The 27488-nt window shown below is 52.8% G+C and overlaps 2 protein-coding genes across 4 annotated transcripts; both read left to right on the top strand.

Moving 5' to 3' along the window:
- Positions 1–1797: 1797 nt before the first annotated feature.
- RPAP1 (RNA polymerase II associated protein 1) lies at positions 1798–16472 on the top strand. Of its 3 annotated transcripts, none has more exons than XM_045823471.1 (25): positions 1798–2129; positions 2579–2835; positions 3138–3286; positions 3609–3698; positions 4384–4468; positions 5070–5291; positions 6141–6320; positions 7266–7381; positions 7650–7748; positions 8600–8701; positions 8928–9095; positions 9340–9522; positions 9648–9782; positions 9875–10045; positions 10526–10683; positions 11126–11284; positions 11437–11638; positions 12053–12162; positions 12400–12595; positions 12802–12954; positions 13174–13316; positions 14010–14766; positions 15490–15666; positions 15805–15864; positions 15972–16472. In XM_045823471.1, the coding sequence occupies exons 2-25, from the start codon at positions 2655–2657 to the stop codon at positions 16137–16139; spliced, it is 4164 nt and encodes a 1387-aa protein (XP_045679427.1). In that variant the 5' UTR covers positions 1798–2129; positions 2579–2654; the 3' UTR covers positions 16140–16472. The 3 variants fall into 3 exon arrangements, with proteins under 3 accessions (XP_045679427.1, XP_045679425.1, XP_045679426.1); XM_045823469.1 differs by having other exon boundaries at positions 4384–4504; XM_045823470.1 differs by having other exon boundaries at positions 1798–2171; positions 4384–4504.
- A 4048-nt stretch (positions 16473–20520) lies between these two features.
- On the top strand, positions 20521–26466 carry LTK (leukocyte receptor tyrosine kinase). Its single transcript, XM_045823372.1, is given in 19 exon segments — positions 20521–20802; positions 20970–21099; positions 22636–22734; positions 23136–23287; positions 23834–23937; positions 24179–24274; positions 24276–24346; positions 24849–24940; positions 24942–24959; positions 25101–25174; positions 25351–25418; positions 25421–25509; positions 25594–25651; positions 25797–25901; positions 25954–26001; positions 26004–26052; positions 26147–26186; positions 26188–26292; positions 26359–26466. Coding segments are annotated over 19 exon segments (1788 nt in total).
- Positions 26467–27488: the final 1022 nt, after the last annotated feature.

Here is a 27488-nt window from a genome sequence, read left to right as displayed (position 1 = left end):
AGCATATTATGTCCAGTGATCCCCTTTTCAGTGATGTTAAGATTCATCAGTAGATTCAGTCCTGGCTGGTGTGGCTCAGTGGAATGGGCGCTGGTTCAATTCCCAGTCTGGGTACATGGCTAGGTTGTGGACTAGACTCCCCCATTCAACTACATATTGATGTTTCTCTCCCTCCCTTTCTCCCTCCCTTCCCCTCTCTCTAAGAGTAAATAAATAAAATCTTCTTAGAGAGTGGGGAAGGGAGGGAGAAAGAGAGGGAGTGAAATATCAATGTGTGGTTGCCTCTCGCATGCCCCACATAGGGGAGCCTGGCCCACAACCCAGGCATGTACCGGGACTGGAAATCAAACTGGTGACCCTTTGGTCCACAGGTCAACGTTAAATCCACTGAGCCACACCAGCCAGGGCTAAAATCTTTTTTAAAAAAGATTCATCAGTAGATTCACGAGTTGGTAACCTGATCTATCCATATAAAAACCTAATTGACCTTTCATTTAATAGTTTTATCAGCCATTAATGAACATTGCCTGGAGTGATTATATCATTAGTGGTTCAAACAACGATTTTCTACTATCATTCTTCCTACATTTTTGGCTCCAGTTCCCCTCCCTCGTTTCTCATAACTTGTGACCAGGTCCAGTACTATTTTGGACTCTGAGTTTGGCCAAATCCCAGTAGATGAAATTTACTGCTGCAGTTGAGATCTCTCAGAACCAAAAAAGGGTTCTAAAACTCGCTGGAGTGCAAATTCTCAGGTCCTGTTCCAGACCTACTGAATCAGAAACTCTGAGGATGAGGTCCAGCAATCTGTTTTTTGTTTGTTTGTTTTTTAATCCTCACCCGAGTTCATGGTTATTGATTTTAGAGAGAGGGTAAGGAAGGGAGAGGAGGGCGGGAGAGAGGGAGAGAAACATCGACGTGACAAATATTCTACGTGCCTGAAGAAGAGGAATCCACAACTCAGGCACTTGCCCCATCAGAATTTAAGCTGAGACCCGCCCTCCCTCCCTGGTCACTGAACCACGCTCTAACCAACTGAGCACACCAGCAAGGACCAGCAATCCGTCTTAACAAGCCCTCCAGGTGATTGGTGCCTGCTCAAGTTTAAGTACCACTGGACTCATAATTATTGGCTGCCCTAAGATGGCAATGATTGACTAAGGTCCTATGTGCAAGGCAATGCGGTGGGTGCTGAGCGTTACGGACGCAAAAAAGAAGGCCGGATGCCCCCAAGGAACTCACAGTCTATGGAAGGGTACAAAACATATGCTTGCGAAAAGGTAACTAGTGATAGTTCCCAACATGCCACACAAGGTTCCAAGAGAAGTTCAGTGAGTAGCCAGGTTAGCCAAGGTTTTACAGTTGACTCCAGCTAGGCCTTAAGAGAAACACTTTGGGCGTAGAAGGAAAATTTCCAATAATGGACACTGGCTATCAAAGGCAGAATGCTCACGAAGGGGATCGCCTTGAGGGCAGTGAGGCTTCTGTCCTCTCTCTTCTCAGCACACCATCCCTGCAGCTTGGGTTATCCGCGCTAGTGAGAATGTCCGCGCTTTGCCTCTGTCGCGGGTGTTGTATGTGAAGAAGGACCCGTGCCTACTGTACACTGAAGGATGTGGTATGTCAGCACAAAACTCACGTGGCGGGTACACTGCAAGCCGAGTACTTTACCGCTCAGGTGTTCCCTAAAGCTGAGCCCACACACCCCGGAGCGGGTGGAGCCAGGCCCAAAGAGGCGGAGCCCGTCTGCGGGGCGGAAGCTCAAATCTGGAGGTGGCGGAAACGAGCCCAGTGCGGGGCAAGATGGCGGCCCCCAGGCGGTGGAACAGCGAGTAAGTGGCTCATTGGTCTGGAGAGACGGACTTCAGGGGATCTCCGTGGAGGGCTCTGTTGCAGAGTATTCAGTTCCTTTGTCAGAGCCTGCGGGAATGTGTTTGGACTGCACAGGAGCGGCTGAGGCCACTTCGGTGTGGAGATTCCGGTCACGGCCCTCTCTACATCGGCCGGCAGCGTAGGCTGAAACTACGTGATTTCTCTTTGCTGACACGGGTGGTCCGAGAGCACGCGCGACCATAGAGCCCTACGCGGAGTTGTGGGGCCCCACAGTGTACAAGACTTCTACGTCCTCGGTGGGATTTATTCTTAAATATCTTATTCTTTTTGATGCTATTGTAAGTGGAATTATTTTCTTAATTTTCTTATCGTTCTTTGACAGTGTATAAAACTAGAAGTGATTTTTATATATCGGTTCTTTACATCTCGAAGTGGTTTATTAATTCAGTACTTTTAGGCCAGGCATCTTCTTGCCAGTTTGATACAGAATCTGCACTCCCCTTCTGGGTCCTGGTAACATTTTCCTTAGTTCCTCGAGACTTTGTTATCCACAGGTTGTAATCAGCTTAAGTTGGCAATAAATATTGTTGCTAGGCTGACGGCATAAGGCAGGGCTAAATAGGGAGAGAATGGCAAGAAGGCATAAATGAGGAGGAATGAGTTGGCAAGGAAAAACGCCTTCTTTGATGCACAACAAGAAAGAACCAGGGTTCACTTAAAGAAGGCCCATCTTTATTGCTTTTAGGAGTGAATGAGAGGGAGTCCCTACACCGAAACAGTGCTGGAAAGAGCTGCACTGGGGAGGCTCTTGGAGTGTCAAGATGTTGTCGAGACCAAAGCCAGGGGAGTCTGAAGTGGACCTGCTCCGATTCCAGAGTCAGTTTCTCGCAGCTGGTGCAGCCCCAGCAGTACAATTGGTGAAGAAAGGAAGTAGGAGAAGTGCCAATGCTAACCTGGACCAGCCTCTGCTGCAGGATCATCGGGATACAGTGATGCTGGACAGTGAGTGGCTGTGGGTGTGAGGCTGAGAAGGAGAGGGTACTGCCTGAGCATCTCCTTCCTTTTTCTGTTGTGGCTGGATTCTACCCATTATTATTTCATACACTGCATAGCCACTGTTGCTGCAACCCCATTTTACATAGAAAGAAACCGAGGCTCGAAGAGGTAAAGATTTTGCCTAAGGTGACACAGCTTGAGCCAGGGCCCCCCAGCAGCTGACTTTCTTTGGCTTTCCCCTAGCCCTCAGACTCTTCCTGGGAATATATGAACATCCTACCATCTGGGTTGTTTTTTCTTTCTCCCAGGTCTCCCAGATTTGCCCCCAGCTTTGGTTCCTGCCCCCCCTAAAAGAGCCAAGCCTAGCCCTGGCCATTCCCTGGCTGACAACGAGGACGCTGAGGAGAGGCTGAACAGGCATGATCAGCACATCACTGCTGTCTTGACTAAGATTATTGTGCGTCTTACCCTGGCTGAGTGGGACAAGGCATCCTAGGGCAGCATCGACATTGGGTGGGGGTGGTGGGCCTTATGAGTAAAGGATGATTTAGAAGGGTGGGACCTACAGTCAGGTTGGGGGCTGGTTTAGAATCACTGTCCCCCATCACTTCTTGGCCTTTTGGCTAAGATCAAATGTAGAATCACTGTGCCCTAAAAAGCAAGGTGGGTGTATTACTTCCTAGAGTGAGGTTCTAATTATACAGAACTGGGACTGCTGGGATAGACTCCAGCCTGGGGAAATCTCAATTTTATCACTCCTTTGTGCTCTGTTGCTGCAGGAACGAGATACAAGTTCAGTGGCTGTGAATTTGCCTGTGCCCAGTGGTGTTGCATTCCCCCCTGTATTCCATCGCTCACAGGGGAGACAGGTAGGCAGGAGTAACCTTAGATGGTGCTTTAGGGTTCAGTCAGGTGAGCCTCATAGTCTCATAGTGCATCCTTCCCAGATTGATAATTTAAAAAAAATTATTTATTGATTCAGAGAGGGAAAGGAAAGGGGAGAGAGAGAATAAAACAGACTTTTTTGTTGTTCTACTTACTGATGCATTCATCGGTTGATTCTTGTATGTGCCTATACTGGGGATCAAACCCACAACCTTGGTGTATCAGGATGATGCTCTAACCAACTGAACTACCTTGCCAGAGCCAGATTGTTAATCTTAATAATGATAAATAACTCTGTTGTTAAAGTGGCACCATACTAAGCACTTTATATGCATTACTTCATTTAATCCTCATAATAACCATGTAAGGTGGGTAACATTATCCCCATTTTTTCAAGTGAGGAAACTGAGACCTCCTCCAAAAGATAAATAACTTGACCAACACTACATATCTAATAGATAAGAAGAGTCAGAAATCCAACCCAGGTCTGTCAGACTTTAAGACCTCTGCTCCTATAATATTCTTCTTTTTCTGAACACTAGGGTTGTGATCCTTCGAGATTAAGCAATTCCCTTTTATGTCCTTGTTCCAGTGACTTTGGTATAAAGAGGTTGAGAAGAGAATGGGAAAGTGAATATCAGTCATCCTTGTTTTCTTTTTACCCCATAGAGGAAGCCAACAGTATCTGGTAAGAGAAGCATCTTTGCCCAGGAAATTGCAGCAAGGAGAGTGTCTGAAGCCAGTGTCCCACCAGGTAGAGGAGTTGTGTCTACTGTGGACCCCCCAGAGGGTGAGCTGAGGTGGAAGAGGCATGGGCTTGGCTTTTTTGTGATGCATGATCATAAAGTCGTCTTTGAATCATATACTTCTTCCAGGTGCTGTTCCCTGCCTCAAATATCAATTGCATTTGAGCCATCTAAAGAGGACGCTGTCCCATATCCTCCCTTAGAGTATGAAGTGTGGGTGGCTTGTGTCCGTATCTGGGTCTTAGGTGCAGGAAGAGGGCAGGCCAAGGGAGAGGATAGAAGTGTCTGGCAGAGACTGTAAAATAAAGACAGAAGCCATGGTTCCTTTAATGATGCAGATTACCAGCAGGACAGCTGGGGTCATGACCTGGAGGCAAATAGTAGCTTGAACATCTGTGAGAAGAGTCGGAAAGTAGGGTGTGTCTAAGGGAAACTTCCTCATATAAATCCAGGGGAAAGAAGGAGTAGGGGGTGGAGGTGGGGGTCTCCACCCTGTGCCCAGGAAAGCTCTAGGGCCTCCAGCTGTCTCCAGGACTAAAGGGACTGGAAAAGAGGGCCAAAAAGCCCAGTTGGTATGAGGCAATGAAACTGATTATACACTTCTTCCAGGTGCTGTGACCTGTGAGTCCCTCACACCCAGGGAGAAGTATCACCAGCTTCCATGGGGCAGCCACAACTTCCAGGGGCCCCATCTGGTCACAGGGAAAGGGCTCAGGGGCCAGGAGCCTGAGCAGGAAGCCCAGACCATCCATGAAGAGAACGTAGCAAGACTTCAAGCCATGACTTCTGAGGAGATCCTGCAGGAACAGCAGAGGTTGCTGGCTCAGCTCGGTATGAATACCTGGCTTCCTGCTGAGACTGAGCTAAGGAGGGCCAGTCCCTTATTGAGAAAAGCTTACCATGATTGCTAGGCATCATGCTGGGTTCTTGAATGTGTTATATCATTCTGTCCTCAAACTGTCCTGTGAGGTAGGTTCTACTAACCTCATTTACTTATGAAAAAGAAAGAAAAAACTGAGGCTCATAATTTTGAGAAATTCTCCCCCAAGTCACCCAGCTGGTAAGGAACATGGATGAAATGTAAACCCACATCCATGTGGTCTCTCGGGCCCTGGTCTAACCACTCTGCTGTGGGCACTGTAATATCCTAGTGTAATAGGTGCTGTGTTATAGCTGTTCTCTAGTATGGCTGCAGTGTGCTCCACTATATGATGTTCCACTATACTATACCTCCCTCCTAGTTTCTGTGCACCAAGCCCATCTCGTTCCAAACTGTATATCTAGCACCTATATAGTACACAGCATATATTAGGCTTTTAGTGAAGATTTATGCATAAATAAATTAGCTAAAAGTGAGAGAGACTGTTCCTCTAAATGCCTTCTCTTTTGCCCTAGTCAACATTTATTCATTTTTTTCCCCACAGCCACTTACTTTGGGTCCATGACCTGGAGCCAAGCACAGGGATGGGCGTAAACCTGGGCCAGGGGACTGAAGGATGGAGGATGGTCAGGCAGGCAGGTTCCAGGAGAGCGCAGGGCGCTCAGGCCAGGGCTGGCAAGTGGCTTGGCTTGTCATCCGTAGGCAGGTAGTATTCAGGTTTCAGGTCTAGAGGAGGTTAGAGAGGATCTGCCCTCACCATGGTGAGAATGGTGAAGCCAGATCCTCCCTCTCTCTTCTAGATCCCAGCTTGGTTGCTTTCTTGAGATCTCACAGCTGCACCCGTGAGCAAGCAGAAGAAAAGGCCACGGAGGAGCAGAGGCCAGGAGGACCCTCTATAGAGGTTGTTGGAAAAGAGCCCGTTATGCTGACTTCTTCCAGTGAAGCCAGGCAGGAAGAGGAGCCGGAGCCAGGAGTCCCAGGTTTGCAGGAGATGGAGGGGACATCTTTTTGTCAATAAAAGTAGAGAAGAGTATTCCTTCTGGTAGTTGAGAAAAGAGAATCTTCTCTGTCCTTGAGCCCCTAACATGAATCCTCATTGTTGTACTGAAATCATTCTTTATCTGCAGTGTGTGGTGGCTGAATGGCCCCCTCCCCTGGCAGACCATCTTCGCCCTTCCAGCTGTGGCTCCACCCATCCCAGTTTTCTGCCCCTGCTCTGGGGGTGGGGGTGGGAGTGGAGAGAGATGGCAGGGCCAGGGTGGTGGGGAAGAGTGACGCAGGTCTTATGAACATGCCAGACCTGAAGCATAGAGGCCAGTGAGAGCACTCATTTCCCAGGAATTTGATTATTTTATTAGTGATTAACAAAAGAAGAAATTGAATTATGAGAGCCAGGACCCTTCTGCCCCTGGATGAGCTCCAGGCCAGCTGAGCAGGTTGGGTGGGGGTTGCGGTGAGAAAGGAAGAGGATGTTGGATGTTGTGGGTGTGTGTTTTTGTATCTTGCCTTCCTGAAGCAGTATAGCTGCTCCCTCTTCATTGTCCCTACTTCTCTGCTTTTTTAAGAAGTTGGTACTAGGCAGTGGAGAACTGTTTTCCCTGATATATGTGGTCCTCCCTTCCTCCTCTCCTCCCTCTCTCTTCTCGTCCTTAACCTCTCCTCTTCCTCCTTCCCCTCCCAACAAACCCTTGGGGTCAGATAGGGGCTGGAGCCCAGGAATGGGGTGTGTTCTGCCATATTTAAAATGTTCGCCCAGTTCCCAGGAGTCCAGCTTCTGGGCCGTGTCATTTAGCCACAGCTGAAGGCAGAGGCTGCCAGACCCTTGGGTAGAGATGGACGTGGCAGCCATGGGGTGATGGCTGGGACACCAGTGGGTCAGTGAGCTGAGTCCCTTAGGGTATACTACTCTGCTTCCATCTCCCTAGCTCTGGCACTGCCTGTAGCCCCCAACAAGGAGTGGCTGCACATGGACACTGTTGAACTGGACAAACTCCATTGGACCCAGGACCTGCCCCCACTCCGGCGGCAGCAGACACAGGAGGTAAGGAAGGCCCCTGGCCTTCAGCCGGAGCCGGGTGAGAGTGGGCTGCGGCTTTTGGCCCCAGAACTCAGGCCCTTTTCTTCCCCCAAAGCTTGAGAAATACCTCTTCTTTGTGCTCACCTCCTGGCATCATAGGTCAGAGGAGCCCATTTCTAACAAGGAGTAGAATCAGGACCTAAATCCTAAGAGGCTGGAATTATGGATGAAGAATGGGTATGGAGACATTGTTGCTGGCCCCAGCGCATAGTCCTCTTTCTCTTCCCATTAGAGGATGCAGGCCCGATTCAGTCTTCAGGGAGAGCTACTGGCTCCCGACGTAGACCTACCCACTCATCTGGGACTGCACCACCATGGAGAGGAGGCAGAGGTGAGGCATGGCACCCAGGGAGGACTGGGCAGCTTTTAATAACCACGTAGCAAAGGACCTCTGGCCAGATGCCTAGGACTCCTGTGTGCCCTAATCCAGTTCATGGTCTCGCTGTCCACTCAGGCTCCTCGCTCGAAATCTTCTCCTCATTCCCTCACTTTCCAGTCAGTTGCCAGAACTTGCCAGTTCTCCGATGCTTTCTACATAAGATCCCTGTTCTCTCTTGTCTGCTCAGTCACCATGTCTTCCACTCTGCCAAGCCATTCCATCCCATGCCTTATGGGGCTGCCACACTGATCCCCTCTGGTCCAGCTCGGGCCATGCCTCGCCTTGCCTCAGAAAGTTTCCTGGCTCCCCTCTGCTCAAAGAATAGGTGTTGGCTCCTCAGCCCCACAAGACAGTCCTTCCACAGTCTGCCTCTGGCTCCTTCACTCTTGCTGTACCACTGTGTGCCCTCTCCCTGCACACACTTTCTGCCTAAGGACCTCCAGGATTCAGTTCCTAAAGCCTGCTCCAGGGAATGCCTTTACCCTGTGCTCTAGGCCAGGCCATCAAAGAAGCTTTACCCGCCGACTAAGACCATATCACTTTTCCACTTCTCTCTTTCTCTCTCTTGCTCCTGTTCTCTGGTTGCAAATTAAACACTGATTACTATGTTCCTCCAAGTCTTCCTTATGTCATGGTTACTTGTATGCAAATCATATCTTTACCAGTTTGAGGATCCACGGAGAGCAGCATGGCAAGAGCTATTACTTATTTTTGTCTTCCCCTTGACTCCTAACTCAGTGCCTGGCATATGGGGGGTACTGCCCTGTATCTTGGCTCTTTCTGACTCCTTGTCCCTGCCCCAGAGAGCAGGGTACTCCCTACAGGAGCTGTTCCACCTGACGCGCAGCCAGGTGTCCCAGCAGAGAGCGCTAGCACTGCACGTGTTGGCCCAGGTCATCAGCAGGGTGAGTGGACTGCTGGCTGGGTGCTGCCCACCCCCACTCCTCGCCTGGCAGCCTTAGACTTTCCTACCTCCTGCCCTTTTCACACTGGCTCACGAGTCCAAACACCAACCATCTATGGGTCAGACTGGGAACGGGACCAACCCAAGGTCATGGGTAGGCAAATGAAGGGTTTAGGACAAAGACTATATAACTTTCTCCTGCAAAGTTTTATCCTCCTGCCCCCCAGGCCCAGGCCGGTGAGTTTGGGGACCGGCTAGCAGGCAGCGTCTTGCACCTCCTTTTGGATGCTGGTTTCCTTTTCCTGCTGCGCTTCTCCCTGGATGATAGAGTGGATGGGGTCATCGCGGCTGCTGTTCGAGCTCTTCGAGCTCTGTTAGTGGTTCCTGGAGATGAGGTATAACCAGGATATGAATGGGCTTTGAGGTCTCAGGGTCCCTACTCCTCCTACTGGGCATGCCTTCATGGTGGAGGCTTTGCCAGGCAGAGCAGAGAATGGGATGGAAGCGTCCCCCTCTTCTCCTAAAAGCCCTGAAGCCCAGAGCCTTGCCTTTCTCTTAGTGGATCCTTCCACTCACTACTCCTGTACCCACTTCCTGGCTTTCCCTCTTCTTCCTACCCTATCCTCTTTCCTCTGGAAGGAGCTCCTTGACAGCACCTTCTCCTGGTACCATGGAGCTCTGGTGTTCCCTCTGATGCCCAGCCAGCAGGACAAGGAGGATGAAGATGAAGACGAAGAGCCTTCAGGAGAAAAGGCAAAAAAGAAGAGCCCTGAGGAAGGAAACCGGCCTCCATCTGACCTGGCCCGACACGATGTCATCAAGGTAAAGATGCTGGGACAGCTGCGTCTGTCCCATGACCTCCAGGGCATGCTCATGGTAGGCAAGAGGAGTCATCAAGGCCTGGGCCCAGCTGCATTTGGCAGTGCATTTATCTCTCTAACCTCCAGGGGCTGTTGGCCACCAACCTGCTGCCTCGGCTGCGCTATGTGCTAGAGGTCACCTGCCCAGGACCTTCTGTGGTCCTTGACATCCTGGCCGTGCTCATCCGTCTGGCCCGGCATTCTTTGGAGTCAGCCACAAGGGTGAGAAAGAGACAGGGAATGGGCAAAGAACGTAGGTGGGCCTGGTCTTGACCCTCAGCCTCCCTACCTCCCTTTTCTCCTGCCCCCCACAGGTCCTAGAGTGCCCTCGGCTGATTGAGACTGTGGTTCGAGAGTTCCTGCCCACCAGCTGGTCCCCCATCGGGATAGGGCCTACCCCCAGTCTACACAAAGTACCCTGTGCAGCTGCTATGAAGCTGCTTCGTGTCCTGGCCTCAGCTGGTAGAAATATTGCTGCCCGGCTGGTGAGCAGGACACAGGGCAGGGGTGGGGCTGGGGGCTAAGCATGGTCCCTGGACTTGGGCCCTGCTCATTCCATCTTCCTCATCGTCTCATTCTGTTGCTCAGAAATACAACAAAAACCACCAGTCAGGAGCCTAGTCACCCGGAGCTTATTATACTCTCTAGATCTCCTGTGTTCTCATTACGTGAAGGGTAGGCTCCCAGCCCAGAGGAGCCACATACAGAAGGCACACATCACCCACAGCCAAGTAGCCTTTGAAAAGGTGCCAAGCAAGTGCTTGCTAAAAAGGAGAGGAGAGGGCAGGGTGGGAGAGAGAGACAGAAGAGGTAGTTTCACCCTGGCCCAGAGCTATGACCCTGTGGCCCCAGAGGGCTCTGAACAGGGCTCAGTTGAGCCAGTCTCCATAATGAAAGAACCTGAGGCTACTGGGTACCCTTATCCCCAGCTCTGATCCTGATCCCCAGACTCTGTCCACTCTCAGTTGAGTAGCTTTGATCTCCGGAGCTGCCTGTGCCGCTTCATAGCTGAGGCTCCCCAGGAACTGACCTTGCCCCCAGAGGAAGCTGAGATGCTGAATACTGAGGCCTTCCGTCTGTGGGCTGTAGCAGCCTCCTATGGCCAGGGCGGTGACCTTTACAGGTGAGGAAAAACAAGGGGTAGGCTCCTTGGGAGACCCCTCCAGTTCTGCACCCTTGCCTAAACTGATAACTCAGCCTTGCTTAAGGTTTCAAGCTTGGAGGGAGGCTGAAAATGAGGAAGAGGGGATTCTGGGAATAATGACCAGCTAGGGGAGAGGGGAACGAAGTCTGTGCCATCCATAGAATATTGTTTACATTCTGTGTACAACAGCGTTGGTATAAATCAGATTTAAATTCCCTTTTGGGGGGAAGCCTGAAGGGCCACCTCCTTCCCTTTGGCCCCCAACCTTCCTTCCCCCTTGAAGCTGACCAGGAGTACCCAGCCTGGGACCTCTGCCTTCTGATCCTCTTTAACTAGACTGCAGATCCCTGGGCAGGCCTTGCCTTGCATCTTACGTCTCTATCTCTCTTCTGCACTCAAAGGCAGTCATTGTTCTCCCCAGGGAGCTATACCCAGTGCTGATCGGGGCCCTGCAGGTTATGCCAAAGGAGCTCAGCGTCCACCTCCCTCAGCCCCTGTCCATGCAACGGATAGCCTCATTGCTCACTGTCCTCACCCAGCTGACCCTGGCAGCCAGCAGCACTACCTGCAAACCCAGCAGGTAGGCAATAGCCCTGAGGTGCCATCAGGGACTTCCCACCAGGAGCTCTGAGAGAAGCAGGAGAGCTCCTCCCTAGGGAGAGGGTGGCTAGAGCTTCGAGGGGAGTCAGGGCAGCCAGAGATTCACTGTGGCCCCTTTTGGCTTTCCTGTAGTGACTCTGCTAAGGCCAGTCTGTTGGACACCCCTTCCTTGGTCACTTGGGCACAGGTGTCTGGGCTCCAACCTCTTGTGGAGCCATGTCTAAGACAGACCTTAAAGCTGCTGCCCAGACCTGAGATGTGGAGTGCTCTGGGCCCGGTGCCCACTGCCTGCCTCCTCTTCCTGGATGCCTACTACCAGGCCTGGAGCCGGCAGGTGAGTGTCGCCCTCCTGCCTTGCCCTGTGCCCAGGAGGCCCTGCTTTCACCTTAACACTCCTTCTTTCTCTGTTTTCATCTCTCCACTCCTGTCTCCCCATTCCCCTTCTACTCTCCACCATTCCCTTCCTACCTTTCGTCCTCTTTCCACCTCCATACCCAGTGGAGCTTCCAAAGAGTCCAAGAACCCCAAAGCTCAGCCTCCACGGAGCCTTTATGCTCTCCCAGGCCCCCTAGACCTCAAGTGCCAGAGCAACCTCAGGGTTTTCTCTCTCTCCACAAGGGTCAGAAGGCAGGAACCTCCAAATACTGACCCTTTTGAGCTCTTGGCATTACAGGCTTGGCCTGGGTACACATGGTTAAGAGAATGGGAGTCCTAGACCATCAGCTCAGTGAGCCCCTTGGTTTTCCAGCCGGACTTGTGCCCAGAGGATTGGCTTCAGGACACAGAGCGCCTGTCAGAGGAGCTGCTGCTGCCCCTGCTGAGCCAGCCCGCTCTGGGCAGCCTGTGGGATTCCCTCAGGTAGGTACTGTGGGTGTACTTGTGGCAGAGGCAGTTCTTCTCCTGTGGGGTTCCAGAATCTAGCTCCCTGGTCCATTCCGGGTGGAAGCCCTGAGCCAGAAGGAAATCTGACTCCTGAGCGGGCATCAGTTGGAGGCTCTAAGGAAGGTGGGCACTGTCTGCACAGCCAAGCCCCTGCCTCTCCCAGCCTGGCACACATCAGGCTAGAGCCCCTCAACTTCTTCATTCTGCCTGCAGGCGCTGCTCTCTCCTCTGCAACCCACAGTCCTGTGCTCCAGCCCCCGAAGCTCTCCGCAGCCTCGTGTCACTGGGCTGCACGGGAGGTTGCCCCCCTCTCAGTCTTGCTGGTTCAGCCTCACCCTTCCCGGTCCTCACTTCCCTCCTCTGTCTTTTCAACACCCTGGCCCGGATCCACAAGGGGCTATGTGGCCAGGTGAGCCCTAGGCTCCTGGTTAGGTTCCAGGCAGGGGGCCAATATGGCAGGAGTCAGAAAGAAAGTGGGGAGGGCGCCCCTTGGAAAAAAGAGGCTTCTTCCAGCACCCATTTTTCTGAGTTAGGTTGGGGAGGTAGCAGCCACCTGGGTACCCCAGAAAGGATCAGAGTTGCCTTCTACATCTGAACAAGCTTGCTTTTCCTCAGCTGGCTACAGTATTGGCTGCCCCAGGACTCCAGAACTACTTCCTCCAGTGTTTGGCTCCTGGGGCTGCCCCGCCCCTCACAGCCTTCTCAGTGTGGGCCCTACGCCATGAGTACCACCTGCAGTATCTGGCACTCGTCCTGGCTCAGAGAGTGGTGGGTGTCTCCAACCCCCATACCTCAATCTCCTCCCTCCTCCCCACATTATTGCCCTCCTGCTTCTCTGGAACCTGTGCTGCTACTGGCAGGCTATGCCATTCCTGCTTTCCTCCACACGTGCCCTTTAGCACACACCCTCTTTGCTTATGTCCTCGTCCTCACTTCTCTTTGCTTTGTCCCCTCTCAACCCCTTGGCCCTCCGCCTTCTGTCCACAGGCAACACTCCAGCCAGTGCCAGCCACCAGTGCTGCCCTCCATCATGGCGTGGCCTTGGCTTTGCTGAGCCGGCTGCTGCCCGGAAGCGAGCACCTTGCGCATGAGCTACTGCTGAGCTGTGTATTCCGGCTGGAGTTTCTCCCGTAAGTCCAGGTTTGGTGGCATCACCTCAGCCCTTTGAGGGGGGGCTGTGGTTGTTTGTTGACAGAGCACCCCTAACTTTGGAGCTAGGAGACCTGGGCTTAATTAATTCTCTTTCTTCCATGAATTACGTTTAACCTGCCTGAGCCTCCCTTTCCTCATTAGTAAGATGGAGTTGAGAATAAACACACTGGAGAATTATTATGAGACTTTGTTGTGACTGTATAGTAGTATATGAACTAGCTGTACATGGGCAGCAGCCAACAGTTACAGAGTGCTTACTCTGTGTCTGGTGTTCCCTTAAGTACTTGACTGCATTTTACCTGTACCATGACATAGGTATTGCTGTTTAAAATTTTTTATTTTCCAACTACAGTTGACATACAATATTATATTACTTTCAGGTGTACAACATACTGATTAGACATTACATACCTTGCAAAGTGATCACCCTGATAAGTGGATTTACTGTTTAGCCATTTTACTGTGAGGAAACAGGTACAGAGAAGTTCTATAAGCTTGCATCCAGGCAGCTGACTCTAGTGTCTACCCTCTTAACTGTCACACATACTACATGGAAAGTTATTAGGGGAACTGGCAGCACCTAGGACCTCTGGGAAGCCCTGGAAGGCTGGCATGGACTTCTGGGTGCTGTGGTTCCAGCCCTTATTTGTGGCTTTCGGGTTCTGTTACAGGGAAAGAGCAGCAGGAGGCCCAGAAGCAGCAGACTTCTCTGACCAGCTATCCTTAGGGAGCAGCAAGGACCCTGGGTGTGGGCGAGGGGTTCTGCTGGCCCAGGCCTGCCAGGACCTCCCCAGCATTCGCAGCTGCTACCTGACCCACTGCTCACTGGCCCAGCCCAGCCTAAAAGCCTCTCAGGCCTTGTACCGAGGGGAGCTACAGCGAATCCCAGCTCTGCTGCTCCCCTTGCCTAAGGAGCCTTTGCTGCCCACCGACTGGCCTTTCTTGCCACTGGTTCACCTCTACCACCAGGCCTCAGACGCCCCCTCAGGGGTCCCCACTGCTGATGCTGTGGGCATAGCCATGCGGGCCCTGCAGTGGGTGCTAGTCCTGGAGAGCTGGCGCCCCCAGGCCCTCTGGGCTGTGCCCCCTGCTGCCCGCCTGGCACGGCTCATGTGTGTGTTCCTGGTGGACAGCGAACTGTTCCGGGAGACCCCGATACAGGGTCTGGTGGCAGCCCTCCTGGCCCGGCTCTGCCAGCCTGAAGTCCTACAAAAACTCAACCTGGATTGCCCACTTCCTGGCCTGGCATCTTTCCCTGACCTGTATGCCAACTTCCTGGAGCATTTTGAGGCTGTTTCTTTTGGGGACCACCTCTTTGGGGCTGTGGTACTCTTTCCCCTGCAGCGTCGGTTCAGCGTCAGCTTGCGCCTCGCCCTCTTTGGGGAGCACGTGGGAGCCTTGCGAGCTCTGGGCCTGCCTCTGACCCAGGTACTTTCTCACCCAGCAGAGCCCATCACGGGCATCCTGTACTGGGCCTCAGGGGCAGTCGTGAGCAGTGGGGAGCTTTGGGGTGCCTCCAGCTCTTTGTTTTACCCCTTGGAGGCTTTGAGGAGATTAAATGGATCCATGAAAAGGTTACCTGGCATATAGTAGATGTTCAGGTTACAGGCTCTTGTTCGTGAGGTGCTGTGATCCAGATAAGAGATCTACTAAAATCCCAGGATACTTTTAAATTATTTAGATTTTAGGTGTTAAGTGAGGAGTCAGAGAAGGGAAAGTTGACTTCCCATAAGGGGAAGGCTTTATGAAAGAAGTGGGAAATGACCAGGCATTGACCAGGAATGTACCTAGTGGAACAGCATAAGCAAAAGTGCCGAGGCAGAGAGGAGTATGACGGCTTGGGAAGAGGGAGGAGTCTGGAGTACATTTCAGCTTGGGAACTTCTTGGAAACAAGGCTAATAAAGTCTTAAACGGCTTCAAATATCAGGCTAAGGAGTTTATAAGTTGTAAGGAGCTACTGTTTTTATAACATTCTGGTAAACTTAAAATAGAAATATTTTAATATACATATAAAATACAAATGTATACTTTATATAAAAAACACTAAACTTTTTTTGAGAATTAAAAAGAACATTATCACAGTCCTCCATAACCCCACTGTCCAGTGGTGACCATTGAATCCGCAGCACATCTCGTCTCCCCTGTCACAGTTGCCTGTGTCCCTGGAATGCTACACAGAGCCTCCTGAAGACAACCTGGCCCTCCTCCAGCTCTACTTCCGGGCCCTGGTGACCAGTGCACTCCGTCCACACTGGTGTCCTGTGCTCTATGCTGTGACTGTGGCTCATATTAACAGCTTCATCTTCTCCCAGGACCCAAAGAGTTCCGTAAGTTACAGCCCCATCTCCAGAGGGAGGAAGGGAGCCTGCAATTGCACTGCCCTTGGGCCAGCTGGAGAGGAAGTGAGGGCCAGCGAGGGGTACCAGCCCTTGGCCCGGAGCCACCTCTCCCTTTTCTGTCTCTAGGACGAGGTGAAGGCTGCCCGCAGGAGCATGCTACAGAAAACGTGGTTGCTGGCAGATGAGGTAGGGTCAGGCACATCCTGGAGGGTGGGAGAGTAGTGGGTCTTGGGGGACAGAGATCTCAACGGGACCTCAGTACCCACCTCATAAAGTTTCTTCCCTCTCTGCAGGGTCTCCGGCAGCACCTCCTCCACTATAAGCTTCCTAATTCTACCCTTCCAGAGGGCTTTGAGCTGTATCCCCAGTTGCCCCTTCTGCGTCAGCAGTACCTCCAGAGACTGACCTCAGGGATGCCCCAAAATGGGGTACCGGAGACCGAGTATAGCTGCTATGGTTGAAGAGATGGATGTGTTCTCCTGGAGTTCACCAACAGATGCCTGGCCAGATGGAGTGCTTTCTGTCCTAAGGGAGGGCAGGAGACAGGAGCAGAAGGCTTCTCTTCCTGGAAGCAGGCTGTTTTGAGTTTTTTGGAGCAGGGTCAGGTCAGCCCTACCATTATATCCTGATACCTGGAGCTCAGAATGTGGGCCTTCTGAGGATTAGTCCTAGGAATGCAGGATGACTTAGCTGTTTATCCCCTCTTGGGGACAAGACTCCTCTCTCCTGCTGACCCAGGCTAAGGTACATGAACGCTATAGCTGTGCGTTGAAATAAAAATTTTTCTTCTGGGAGTCTGATTTGGACTGATTTCAGATGTGGTATCAAGGGTCAGGCTATCCCAGGGGAGAAGCAGGAGAGATGTAGGAGGAAGAACCAGGGGAATGTGAAAACAGTCCACATGGGGAGACAACAAAAATGTGGATCCTAGTTCTGGAGCGGAGCCAGGCCAGGGCAATGTTCTTGGTGTTGCGCTCACTTCTGGAAGGACACTCTCAGCAGTCCCCTTGAAGAGCAGGTATCCTTAATGAAGTAGGTGAGCATCTTTTCTTCTTACAGTTCCCTGTTTCCATCAACTGCTGTCCTGAGACATGAAGAGGCCAAAAACAGCCCATTGCAGTAGCTATTTGTCTCATCTGTTTGGGCTGCTCTAACGATACCGTAGACTGGGTGGCTTATTATAAACATACTTATTTCTTACAGTTCTGGAGGCTGGAAAGTCCAAAATCAAGGTGCTGGTAGATTTGGTCTCTGGTGAGGGCCTGCTTCCTGGTTCCTAGACAGCTCTCACATGGCAGAAGGGGCAAAGGAGCTTTCTGAGTTCTCTCTAGAAGGGCACTAGCCCCATTCCAACCACAAAGAAGTGATTAATCACTTCCCAGTGGGCCCATCTCCAAATACCCTCACACTGGGGATTAGGTTTCAACATACAAATTTGGCTTTAGCAGGGGTTGGCGGGGGCACAACCATTCAGTCTTTAGCACTGCCCTGCAGCTCAGGCTTGTGCCCTCACTTGGAATCGAACCTGCAGCCTTTAGGTTCTTGGACCAGTGCTCAGTCCACTGAGCCACACCAGTGAACTAAACATAGTTTTATACAGGAGCTGTTATTAAGCAACTACTGTATCTGCAAACAACAATAGTTACTTATCATGTGGGGAAAATCAGTTGGAGAATGTGTTAAAGCAGATTGCTGGGCCCTACACCAGTGTTTCTGATTCAATAGGTCTAGGGTGAAACCCAAGAATTTACATTTCTAACAAGTTCCCAGGTGATGCTGCTGCTGCTGTCCTGACTCAGTCACACTTTGAGAACCATTGGCTTACAGAGACCTTGCAAAGTAAATTCTGTGACTTCATAGTGGAATATCTAGAGTTAAATAGGGCATGGGTACCAGGGGTTTTACAAAATCACTGTTGTATCTATGTTTAGCATTGTACAGAGACTGCCAAGCACCTAACTACTGTAGTTTTTTTTTTTTTTACCCTAGCTCAAGGACATGTTTAGTGATTTTAGAGAGAGGGGAGGGGAGAGAGAGCAAGAGGGAAACATCAGAAACATCTACCAGTTGCCTCTTGTAAGCACCCTGGACCCAGGACCAAACTCGCAGTACCCTGACGGGGAATGGACCCACGACCTTATGGTTTAAGGGATGACACTCCAACTAACAGAGCCACAGCAGGGCGGGGCAACTAAAGCTTTTTTCCAATGTTTTATATTAAACACAAGCTTTAGCCTATAAAATTAGCACTTTGTACAAAAAAGTGAAGAAGACACAAAACTATAAAGATTTTGGCCCTTACAGTTGTGGGATGCCTTGTGAATTACAGAGCAGTCTCTTCCTATGATTTTTGCAGATGGTGGGGAAACTGTCTTAGAACTGGTGTGACAGTGTGCCATCACCCACTGACCAGAGATACAAATTCAGTACTAGTACCAGCACTTGCACCTAACATCAGGGCTCAGGCCTTTACACCATCATACTACAGTTGTGCGCAGAGTTAATACTGGCACGGAATTATGTGAGGTGAACCCAGAGATCCATGTTTCTGAGAGTATCGGGAGGTGCAACCTTACAGGCACAAAGTCACCGAAAGACACAAGTTAGAGCAACTGATGTTGCCTTTCTTGGGACAGTTTGTTTTTTCCTTGGGGCAGTTTAAAGAGCACTTCCCATGTGTTATCACAGTGGCCACCACTAATGAAATGTACACTTCCCCCCCACACACACACTGCTCCTGGCAGGAGAGATCTAGAAGCCCCATGTCTCGTGTCAGGGGTGTGGCCCCACCTTTTCCTGATCCTGCTCCGAAAGACTGGAGATACTTCCTCCCCTACTGGGTACCCATCCCATTCCCTGGGGCAGCGCAAGTCAGAGTCAGGAGACTGTGAGTCCATTTGTGGGGGGCTTTGCAAGGCTCTCCCAGTAAGCTTAGGGACCTCTCTGATCAGACGACCTGCCTTTTCCTCTTTCAAAATCCCAAAGTCTGAGGTGGGAGTGGTCAGGCCGGCTTTAGGGCCAGTTGGTGTGTAATAAGCGTCTGGACACTCCTGTAAATCGCAGTTCATTTGGGCCCTGGGAGTTGGGTCTAAGCCTACAAACCTGGAAGCAGCAGGCGGAAGAGGCGACGGGCCGCTACCCACAACTGCTGTGGCTCAGAGCTGCGGATAAGTGCTCTCTGGCAGTCAAGAAACTGTCCAGCCAGAGGCACTTTCCTAGGTCGCGACAGACTGGGTCCCAATGGCTCTTTCAGAAGCCTCTAACCCAGCACTCGGAATGGGTGCTTACAAAATGCGGGCCGAAAGGCGCGGTGTGCCTGAATCCTAGGCTCCTGATCACAGGCCCTGGGGTCTCAGTGCCGCCTGGGGGCCGGAACACCACGCTAAGTCGAGGAAAGGATGAGGAGGCTGCAGGGCCAAACTCAGTGCGACTCCCAAGTCATTCACTGGGAGGGCCTCTGCCGGAGAGAAACTTGCTGAAGTACCAGCCCGAATTCTGCGGGTTGGGTGGGCGCCTGCTTCCCGGCGCGGTGCGCCCTGGGTGGGCGGGGCTGGGGGCGGGGCCAAGGGAGGCGAAGCCAGCTCTCAGGAGGTTCTCTTCATCTCCCGTCCCCCATGAGCATGCTGCCTCCTCTCCCAGCCCCGTTGCCTCCCTGTCACTTTTCAGGAGCCATTCTCTGCTTCAGCTCTGAATCCTAGGCTCCTTTTCTGCCACCCTCGTCCCCGCCAGGGCCCGGACGTCACGAGGGCCCCGCCTAGCATGCAGGCTCAGAGCCAGCCTCTCCACTGGTCTCCCTAGGTGCGCTCCAGGCTCCTTCCTTTCTTCTCCGCTCACCACGGAGCTGCTGCTCTATTATCCTTTCCTCCCCCTCTGCTCCTAGACACCGAGGGGCCTTGGCAGTTGTCCGCCTGCGGGGCCTAAGGACGGCTCGAGCTCACACTGAGTGAGATGGGGCTTACGCAGGCAGCAACACGGCGCCGACACTGGGGGGCGCCGGGCGGGTATCAGTAAGTGGGAAACAGGAATAAAGGTGGGTGGTGACCTGGGAGTCTGAGGTGCTACTGTCAGGGTAAGTGAGGCCGCCGGCGCAGCACATTGCCTCTTAGGGTATTCTGCAGCTGACGTGCGGCCCCGGTGACCTTGACTGTCCCATGGTCCAGCGGAACTCCGGAAAGGCGACAATAGCCGCCAAGGAGTTAGCCCACACCCGTAAGCTCGTTCCGCCCAGCAGAGGAGCCAAAACCGAGGTGGAGTCATGGGGCGGGTGGCTTGAGCCTCCTCCCACCCCATCTCCTTTAAACCTCCTAAATAAGTGTACAATGTAATTTTATGGTGTGCAAACCTAGTCTCCCATCTCTTTAAAATGGAATATGGCTTCAAAGTCCCTCGGATAAGAAATTTTGGAGCCGCCTCTGTCACCAACCTCTGCCTCAGGCCGGCGGCCCCAGGACCCACGGTCGTCCGCAGGATCTCAGTTTACCGAGTCGCGGGCCGAAAGGCGCCAAGAACCACTTGTCACAGGCGCGCGGCGTCTTCCCGCCTGGTGCTGAGGAGCCGCTTTACATCCCCGTTGGGCCGCGGGGAGAGCACGCCCGCCCTGGAGTCAAGGGAGCCGGTGGGAAGGGGCGGCTCCAGCGCCGGGGCGAGGGTGCGGGATGGGAGGGAGCGCTCCTCGGTGTTCAGCCTTCGGCGCCGCGAGGGGAGTGCCTGGGGCCCTGCAGGCTCGCGCCCGCCACGCCAAGAAGCCCGGAGAGCCCGCCGTCTGCCTCGGAGAGTCTCAGGCCCCTGAGGGGCACGCGGCGACAGGAGGGACCGAAGGGGTCGCCGCGCTGGGCCAGGGTGATGGCGAGGGCGGAGGCACCACCTACGGCTTTCCGGCACATTTTAGCTTCCCGCCGCCGGGAGCCCCTCCCCAACGCTCAGCGTCGAGGTCCCAACCCTCTCCCGCGGGGGCACACCCTAGCGCTCTACACGCGGGCCTGGGGCCCCAAAGTCCCTGGGTTCGGCTGTGGCCCCTTTTCTTACTCCAGCCCCAGGGTGCGAGCAGTCGCCCAGCGCCGGTGTCCTCACTCGCCGCCTGGAGGGCACGCCGCTGACCCGCTGGGGCGGCGGCCTGGGAAGGCTGTAGGGCCCACCTGAGGCGACGGGGCCTCAGGCCGCCGCCGAGAAACTGGAGAGCCGCTCCACTGCGACCGGAGAGGGCGCGGGGCCGCGCGGAGAGGTGGGCGTGCTGCCAGCCATCCTTCGGCTGCTCCGCGGGTGGAGGGGACAGCTGCGCCTCCTCTCCGCAGGCCGGCTGCTCACTGCGGGAGGGGGACGGGCGGAGAGCGGCCAGGGCTGCGCTTGGCTGGACTGAAGCCGGCGGCTTCGAGGGTGGCGGAGGGGCCTGCATTGCGGGCGGAAGCGACGGAGGCTACGGGGGTAGGTGCGCCCTTGGCCAGGGCAACTGGGCAGCCCCCCAGGGTGAAGTGATGGTTGAGCCTTAGAACAGGCCGAGTTTCTCAGAAGAATGAATGGGCCAGAGCAGAAAGAGTAATAGCTCTTAGAAAAAGAGGTGGGAAGGAAGGAAGGAAGGAAGGAAGGAAGGAAGGAAGGAAGGAAGGAAGGAAGGAAGGAAGGAGGGAAGGAAGGAAGGAAGGAAGGAAGGAAGGAAGGAAGGAAGGAAGGAAGGGAGGGAGGAAGGGAGGGAGGAAGGGAGGAAGGGAGGGAGGGAGGGAGGGAGGGAGGGAGGGAGGGAGGGAGGGAAATGTTAGATAAGTTGCGAGTCACACCTGCAGACAGCACTCCTTAGATTTTCACTTAAATCCAGGACCTTTCATCACAACAGGTTCCCTTGTTAGGCAGTAGTCACAGGTGGCCAAATTAGCAAGCTAAGCAGACAGTAACAGAGGCAGAGATCGTTTAAACCAGTAGATCTCAAAGTGTGGTCCCCAAGCCAGTGGCATCAGCACCACCCAAGAAATTACTAAAAATGCAACTCTCACCTTCTCTGCAACCTACTGAATCAGAAACCCTAGTGTGTTACACTGGCGGGGTAGCTCAGTTGGTCAGAGCATCGTCCCATACGCCGTTTCAGGTTCATCCCCAGGTCAGGGCACATTCAAGAATCAACCAATGAACGCATAAATAAGTGAAACGCCAGATAGATGTCTCTCTCTCTCCTTCTCCCCCTCTTTCTTTTCTCTCTCCCTTCCTCTGTCTCTAAAGTTAAGAAATAAAATTTAAAATGTTTTTAAGGAAAAGAAAAAAAGAAACTCTAGGGAAGGGTACCAGAAATCTTTGTTTTAATCAGTCCTCTAGGTGATTCTAATACATTTGAGTTTGGAAACCACTGGTGTAAAGAAAGAGAGCCTTGGGGTCTGTGTGGGCTGTACTGTTTATAAATACTGTATTTTTCAGACTATAAAATGCACTTTCCCTCCAAATTTGAAAGGAAATTGGGCTGCGTCTTATAGTCTGAATGTAGCTTGCCTAGCTTGCTGGGGGAGGGGGGTGGCGGTGGAGTGGGGTCACAGGTTATTAAATATTTTACCACATTTTTTGCTTCAAAAATTTTTTTTCCTATTTTCCTCCTCTAAAACCTAGGTGCATCTTATGGTCCAGTGCATCTTATAGTCCTAAAAATATGGTAATTTGTATACATCATCTCCTATTATATACAGCCTCTCCCATACAGCTGAGGACATGGGACCAGAGGAGTCAGACAGACAGGAGATGTCCTAGCCGCCTGAGACAGGCCTATAGGTTCCAGCTAATTACTCCCTTCCACCTCTCTCTGGCTTCCAGCTCCCACCTGTGAAGCGGCAGCACCTATGTTGTGATGCTAGCATAGAGGAGGCCACATGCTGGGAATCAGGGTTTCTGCTGGAAGACTCCAGCTTCCCCACTGTTCATAAGCCATTCCCAGCAGTGAGGCAGCTATGTGCCCCTTCCTCCTCCATCACTTTTTATTTCCAGGGGTTGATACCTCAGAGACGGACTTGCTCTCAGCTAATATGGAAGATGGTGTATCCTTTCTACACCCCAGCAATGAGCTCTGCCTGCAGCCTCTGGCAAGTATTAGCTCCTACCCCACAGCTTTCAGTCTGGGCTAGCCTTTTTCCTCAATCCCTGAGCCCACTCCCATCTAAGCCAGGAACTTCGCACTGTGAACTACCTGCTTCTTGCACAGCACAGAAATATTTAGGAACTGGGCTGTCTGTCTGGGGCATTCTGGGGTGCTTTTCAAGTATCTCCTTACTACGAATTCTCAAATACTTCTAAGCTCAAAGATTCCAGAAAAGGAAGTATGCAGGCCTGACAGAAGTCCCCCAAGACCTCCCACCCACCCTTAAATGCCTGGCTTTGCTCCTTGTTTCAAAGTCCAGGGCTAGAGTTATCCACAGGGCTGACAAAAGTATGTATGTGTCCCCCACAGCTCCATTCTCACCCTGCAACATTAGTTTTTTTACTCATAGTCAAGGAGAACCATGGAGAAGTGCAGATCCGACTGCATCTCAATTGCAGTCATTGCTTTTTGAAAGGCTGCCAATGGCAGGCAGAGTTCCAGCTGGCCGAATGCATGTTCCCAGAGGGCATGGAGCTAGCTGTGGGTAACATCCCCTGCATGCATGCGTATGTGTTGTCTTTGTCCAAGGTCTGGACTCCAGGGGGCTCAGGCTGGGCGGAGTAGTAGGGTATGGCGAACATTGCTTGCTGTGTGCCAGGCACTGACTGTGTCAGGTGTGGACAGGAGATTGGAGATGCATCAGTGCATGCTCTGCCTTCAAGGAGCATGTAGTCTAGTGGTCGAGTGTGGGAGGGGCACTATTTAGCTATCTATATATCTAGACATAGATATATATCAAAGTGACAGTTGCCATAGGGGAGGTAAAGTGTTTGAAGGGTTCTTGGGAGGGAGAGGCTGTGCTTGTCTAGGGTAAGAGGGAAAAGCATCAAGGGAAAGTTAACACCTGATCGTGGACATGGACAAGAGTGTGGAGATTGCTGTGGGGAGGGGGATATATGGGGCCTAAATGGTAATGTGAAAAAATACAATAAAGATTTTTTAAAAAATGAATGAAAAGTTTACACCTGAGATGAATCTTGAGGCATGGGTAAAAACCTAGAGTAGAGGGACAAGAGAGGAGTGTCCCACTGGGGGTGTCTCTCTTTCTCCCTGCATCTGCCCACACCCCAGGCTCTGATTCTATTGGTAGCTGTGGGGGCGACTGCTACACTGAGCCTCCTTATGGTGTGTGTGGTCCTGATTCTGGGTATGTATCATCCAGCAGATACGGCTGATTCAAGGCTGCCCACCTCTCCACTGAGCTGTGTGGGGTCCCAGGGGCTCACATGGCTGATTTCACGAGCCCACTCCCTGCAGAGCAATGGTGAACTCCTCTGGGGTTTTAAGAGGAGCAACTGGGGAGGCCCTGGGGAAAACAGGCCCTTAAACTGGCATCTGAAGAGGTGTCCTAGGCAGGAGGAGGCAGAGCAAGGTGGCTTCTCCCACCTTCAGTGAACCACAGGAGAGGCAGGGCCTGTGGAGGACAAGGCTGCCAGGCTCTGTGCTCAAACTGAGCGAGCTTCAGACATCCACCATCAGGACAGCCCCACTGCTGCCAGATGGGGCCTGGCCCAGCCCAGTCCTGGCCTCCACCTCCAGGGCTTTCTGATGTTTCCCCAGAACATCATTCTGCTCAGGTTAGTCTTCTGTCTCCGCTCTGAATCCCCCTCCCACCCTGCCCCTGCTGTGGTGAGTTCTGGATCCCGAGAGCTGCTGGCCGGAACACCTTGGATAGAGGAGAGAGAGGCCAGAGCACCTCCAAAAGAGAGAATAACTTGTCTAGGGTCAGGTGTCACCTTCAATTTTTGGATGGTAGGGACCCAGGATATGATTCCTTTGGAGCAAGGGCTGCCTCCACCTCAGGGTGTCTGCCAGAACCTAAGGGGAAGCTTCATACTGACTCCCACCCCAACCCTGAGCTCATACCTTTTCTCTCTTTTGCTCCAGCTCTGTGCCAGTCAACACTGCCTCTGCAGGACTTATACCTGGGGACATGCCATGATGTAGAGAAAGCTCAGACTCTCAGATAGTGCCAGCTGAGCAAAGGAGGGGGTTGGGGGAGGGAGGTAAAGGAGACTAGACTCTCCAGGACCCTTCCTCAGGCTCAGCCACCCACTCCCTTCCAACCTGTCTTCATGCAGAGACCTGGGCTGTGGTGCCTTTGGAGAGGTCTGTGGGGGTCTGGTGATTGGCCTTCCTGGGGACCCCCCACCTCCTGTAGGTGGCTATCAAGGTCAGAGAGGGTGGGACTTTCAGCTGGGGATAGGAGAGCAGGGTTCCATGGAAGGAGAAACAATTGCTGATGCTGGGGTCAACCCACCCTCCTAAAGTGTCTGAGGAGCTTAGGGGTTCTGAGCCCTTGTCCTCCTCGCAGACCCTGCCAGAACTCTGCTCTCCACAGGAGGCCCTGACTTCCTCACTCAGGCGCTCTCATCAGGTGCACCTGGGGCCAGAGGCCCCCAGAACTGCCTGCAGGAAGAGCCTCTCTTCACCCTGGGGCTGAGAGGTAGCAAGTCTAGGGACACAGTGGTCCCCTCCAGTTTTGTGGAGCCTAAAGCATGGTTTCTTTCCTTGCTGGTGATGGGGTATGTGTACCACCTGCCCAGCAAGGTTAGCCAATAAAGCACTGGACACCGTGTGGGGCTCCACCTCCAGGATGCCCCTCGCCTAATTCTACCAGAGTTGACACCTGGGAGGACGTGCAGAGTTTCCTGAGGCACAGTCGACTCTATCTGGGAAGACCCTTCTCCCAGGCCCTAGGCCCTTCTAAAGACCCTGTCCATGTATGCCACACCTGCACAGACTAATGTACTGCCTGCCCAACGCAGGCCCGCTGTCACCTCTGGCCATGTGGGACCTGCTCCAAGCTGGCCCAGGACACAGCCCAGGGCTGCCACCACCTGGAGGAAAATCCCTTCATCCACAAGTAGAAGTAATCCCACCTCAAGGAACCCCTGGTCCAACCCACCCCCCACCCCCGCAAGAAAGAACCCTTCCAACATAACTTTTATGAAAGCAGATTAGAGCCAGAGATTCTGAGTTCTGGCAGTTCCCCCCTCCCCCACTCTGCAGGATCATCACTGCCAGGACTGTTTGCTGAGCTGCATTAGGACAGCCTGGTGGCCAAGACTGGGGACTTTGAGGAAGGCTGCTGCTTCAAGGGAGTTTCCCAGCAGCCTCCTGTGACAGTAGAATAACTCATTCCTCTCCTCCTCCCTGCCGGTGAGCCACTTATTTCTGCAAGGGTCTGTGGGCTGTGCTGCAGGTCAAGTAGATGCCCCAGAGGCCTTCCTGGAGGGCACCTTCACATCCAAGACAGACTCCTGGTAATACCACACCCTCCCACTCCCCTGCCACAGGTGAGGGAAGAGGGCGCTGTACCTGACGGGCTTCATTTGGTTCCCTTCATTCATGATGCAGGCCTTTTGGGGTACTGCTCTGGGACATCTTGCTGGGCTACATTGCCCTACTCTGTTCGTGCTAACCAGGAGGTAGTGGACTTCATAGTCGGAGGGGGACAGATGGACCCTCCCAGGGGCTGTCCAGGGCCTGTGAGAGAATGATGTGTTGCTCAGGGAGGGGCTGCTTTACAGCCATGGTTGAGCACAAAAGTCCTGCTTCTCCCCAGGGAGCATATCATGAACCGTCATTGGCAGCAGCAGCCTGAACTCTGCCCCACTCTTGCCAGCATCTTGGAGCATCTTCAACTGCTCTTAGGTGTGCCCCATGACCTGCCATGATCATCTGGTCATGGGGTCGGGTCAGGAAGGAAGCGAGAAACAACACTGGGGCCCTGACTGCAGTGGCTCAATTGGTTGGGCCTCATCCCACAAAGCAAAATTCGCCAGCTCCATCCCCAATCAGGACACATGACTGGGTTGCGGGTTTGGTTCCAGGTTGGGGCAACCAATTGATGTTCTTCTCTCACATCAATGTTTCTCTCCCTCTTTCTCCCTCCCTTCCCCCTCTCTAAAAATAAATAAATAAAACCTTAAAAAGACAAAAACAAACAAAAAACCCAAACCTACGCCCTCCCCCCCAGTTGCCTTACCATCCTATTACAGGACCTAGAGTGCTGAATTCACCTCTGTCAGTGGAACTGGAGCCCACTCTGGAGGGGAAAGGGACTTCCAGATTGGGAAGCAGGCCTTTGGAGGACCTAAGATTCCCCACAGGCCCAGGAACTGAGTCTGGAAGGCTTGAAGAGCTGGGAGGGAGCCTTATTGGTTCTTGTCTGCCTTCTGGCCTCAAGTGCCCCCCCCCCGCCCCGCCCAAATCCAGGGGACTCCAACCTCAGAATTTTGGAATCCCACCTATGGCTTCTGGGCCCCAAGGCCGAGGGTGAGGGCACAGGCACTGATGCTAGTAATGGTTCCTCCCTGCACTCCTCCCTTGGTTTCTAGGTGGCTTGTTATTCCAGTAGCCTCTCCCCTGCCACCCCCGCCCCAGTTTTGCTGCATGCCTGGGCCTGTCTCAGGGCTGGCCCGCAGCACTGGACTTTCCATCCTGGAAACCAGACCCAGGCCTCCTGGGGAAGAGCCTGGCCACTCCCAGACTTTGAACTTTGGGATGAGAACAGAGGCCAACCCCCCACCTCCCTCAGGTGTGGGTGGTGAGTTGAGATTGCCTCCTGCAGGGGGCCTTGGCTGGATTGCCCTTCCCCTGTGAGCATCTTTTATCCCGGCAGCCTGTAACCCTACAGATGCCTCTAATAAAGAGGCTTCTCATATCGTCCTGTAATCTGAGTGGACATAAGGGATGC

The sequence above is a fragment of the Phyllostomus hastatus genome, unplaced genomic scaffold, assembly GCF_019186645.2.
Source record: "Phyllostomus hastatus isolate PE091 unplaced genomic scaffold, TTU_PhHast_1.1 phas_scaffold_501, whole genome shotgun sequence".
Taxonomy (NCBI): Eukaryota; Metazoa; Chordata; class Mammalia; order Chiroptera; family Phyllostomidae; genus Phyllostomus; species Phyllostomus hastatus.
Note: the sequence above shows the minus strand (reverse complement) of the source record. Positions and strands in the feature narration are given on the sequence as shown.

What these genes read in the sequence shown, in the direction of transcription:
- RPAP1 (XM_045823469.1), top strand. Translation starts at nt 2,655, where the DNA reads ATGTTGTCGAGACCAAAGCCAGGGGAGTCTGAAGTGGACCTGCTCCGA. An exon ending in TGGCCCAGGTCATCAGCAGG is followed by an intron (nt 8,702 to 8,927) that starts GTGAGTGGACTG and finishes CCTGCCCCCCAG; the next exon opens with GCCCAGGCCGGTGAGTTTGG. An exon ending in TCGTCCTGGCTCAGAGAGTG is followed by an intron (nt 12,955 to 13,173) that starts GTGGGTGTCTCC and finishes TTCTGTCCACAG; the next exon opens with GCAACACTCCAGCCAGTGCC.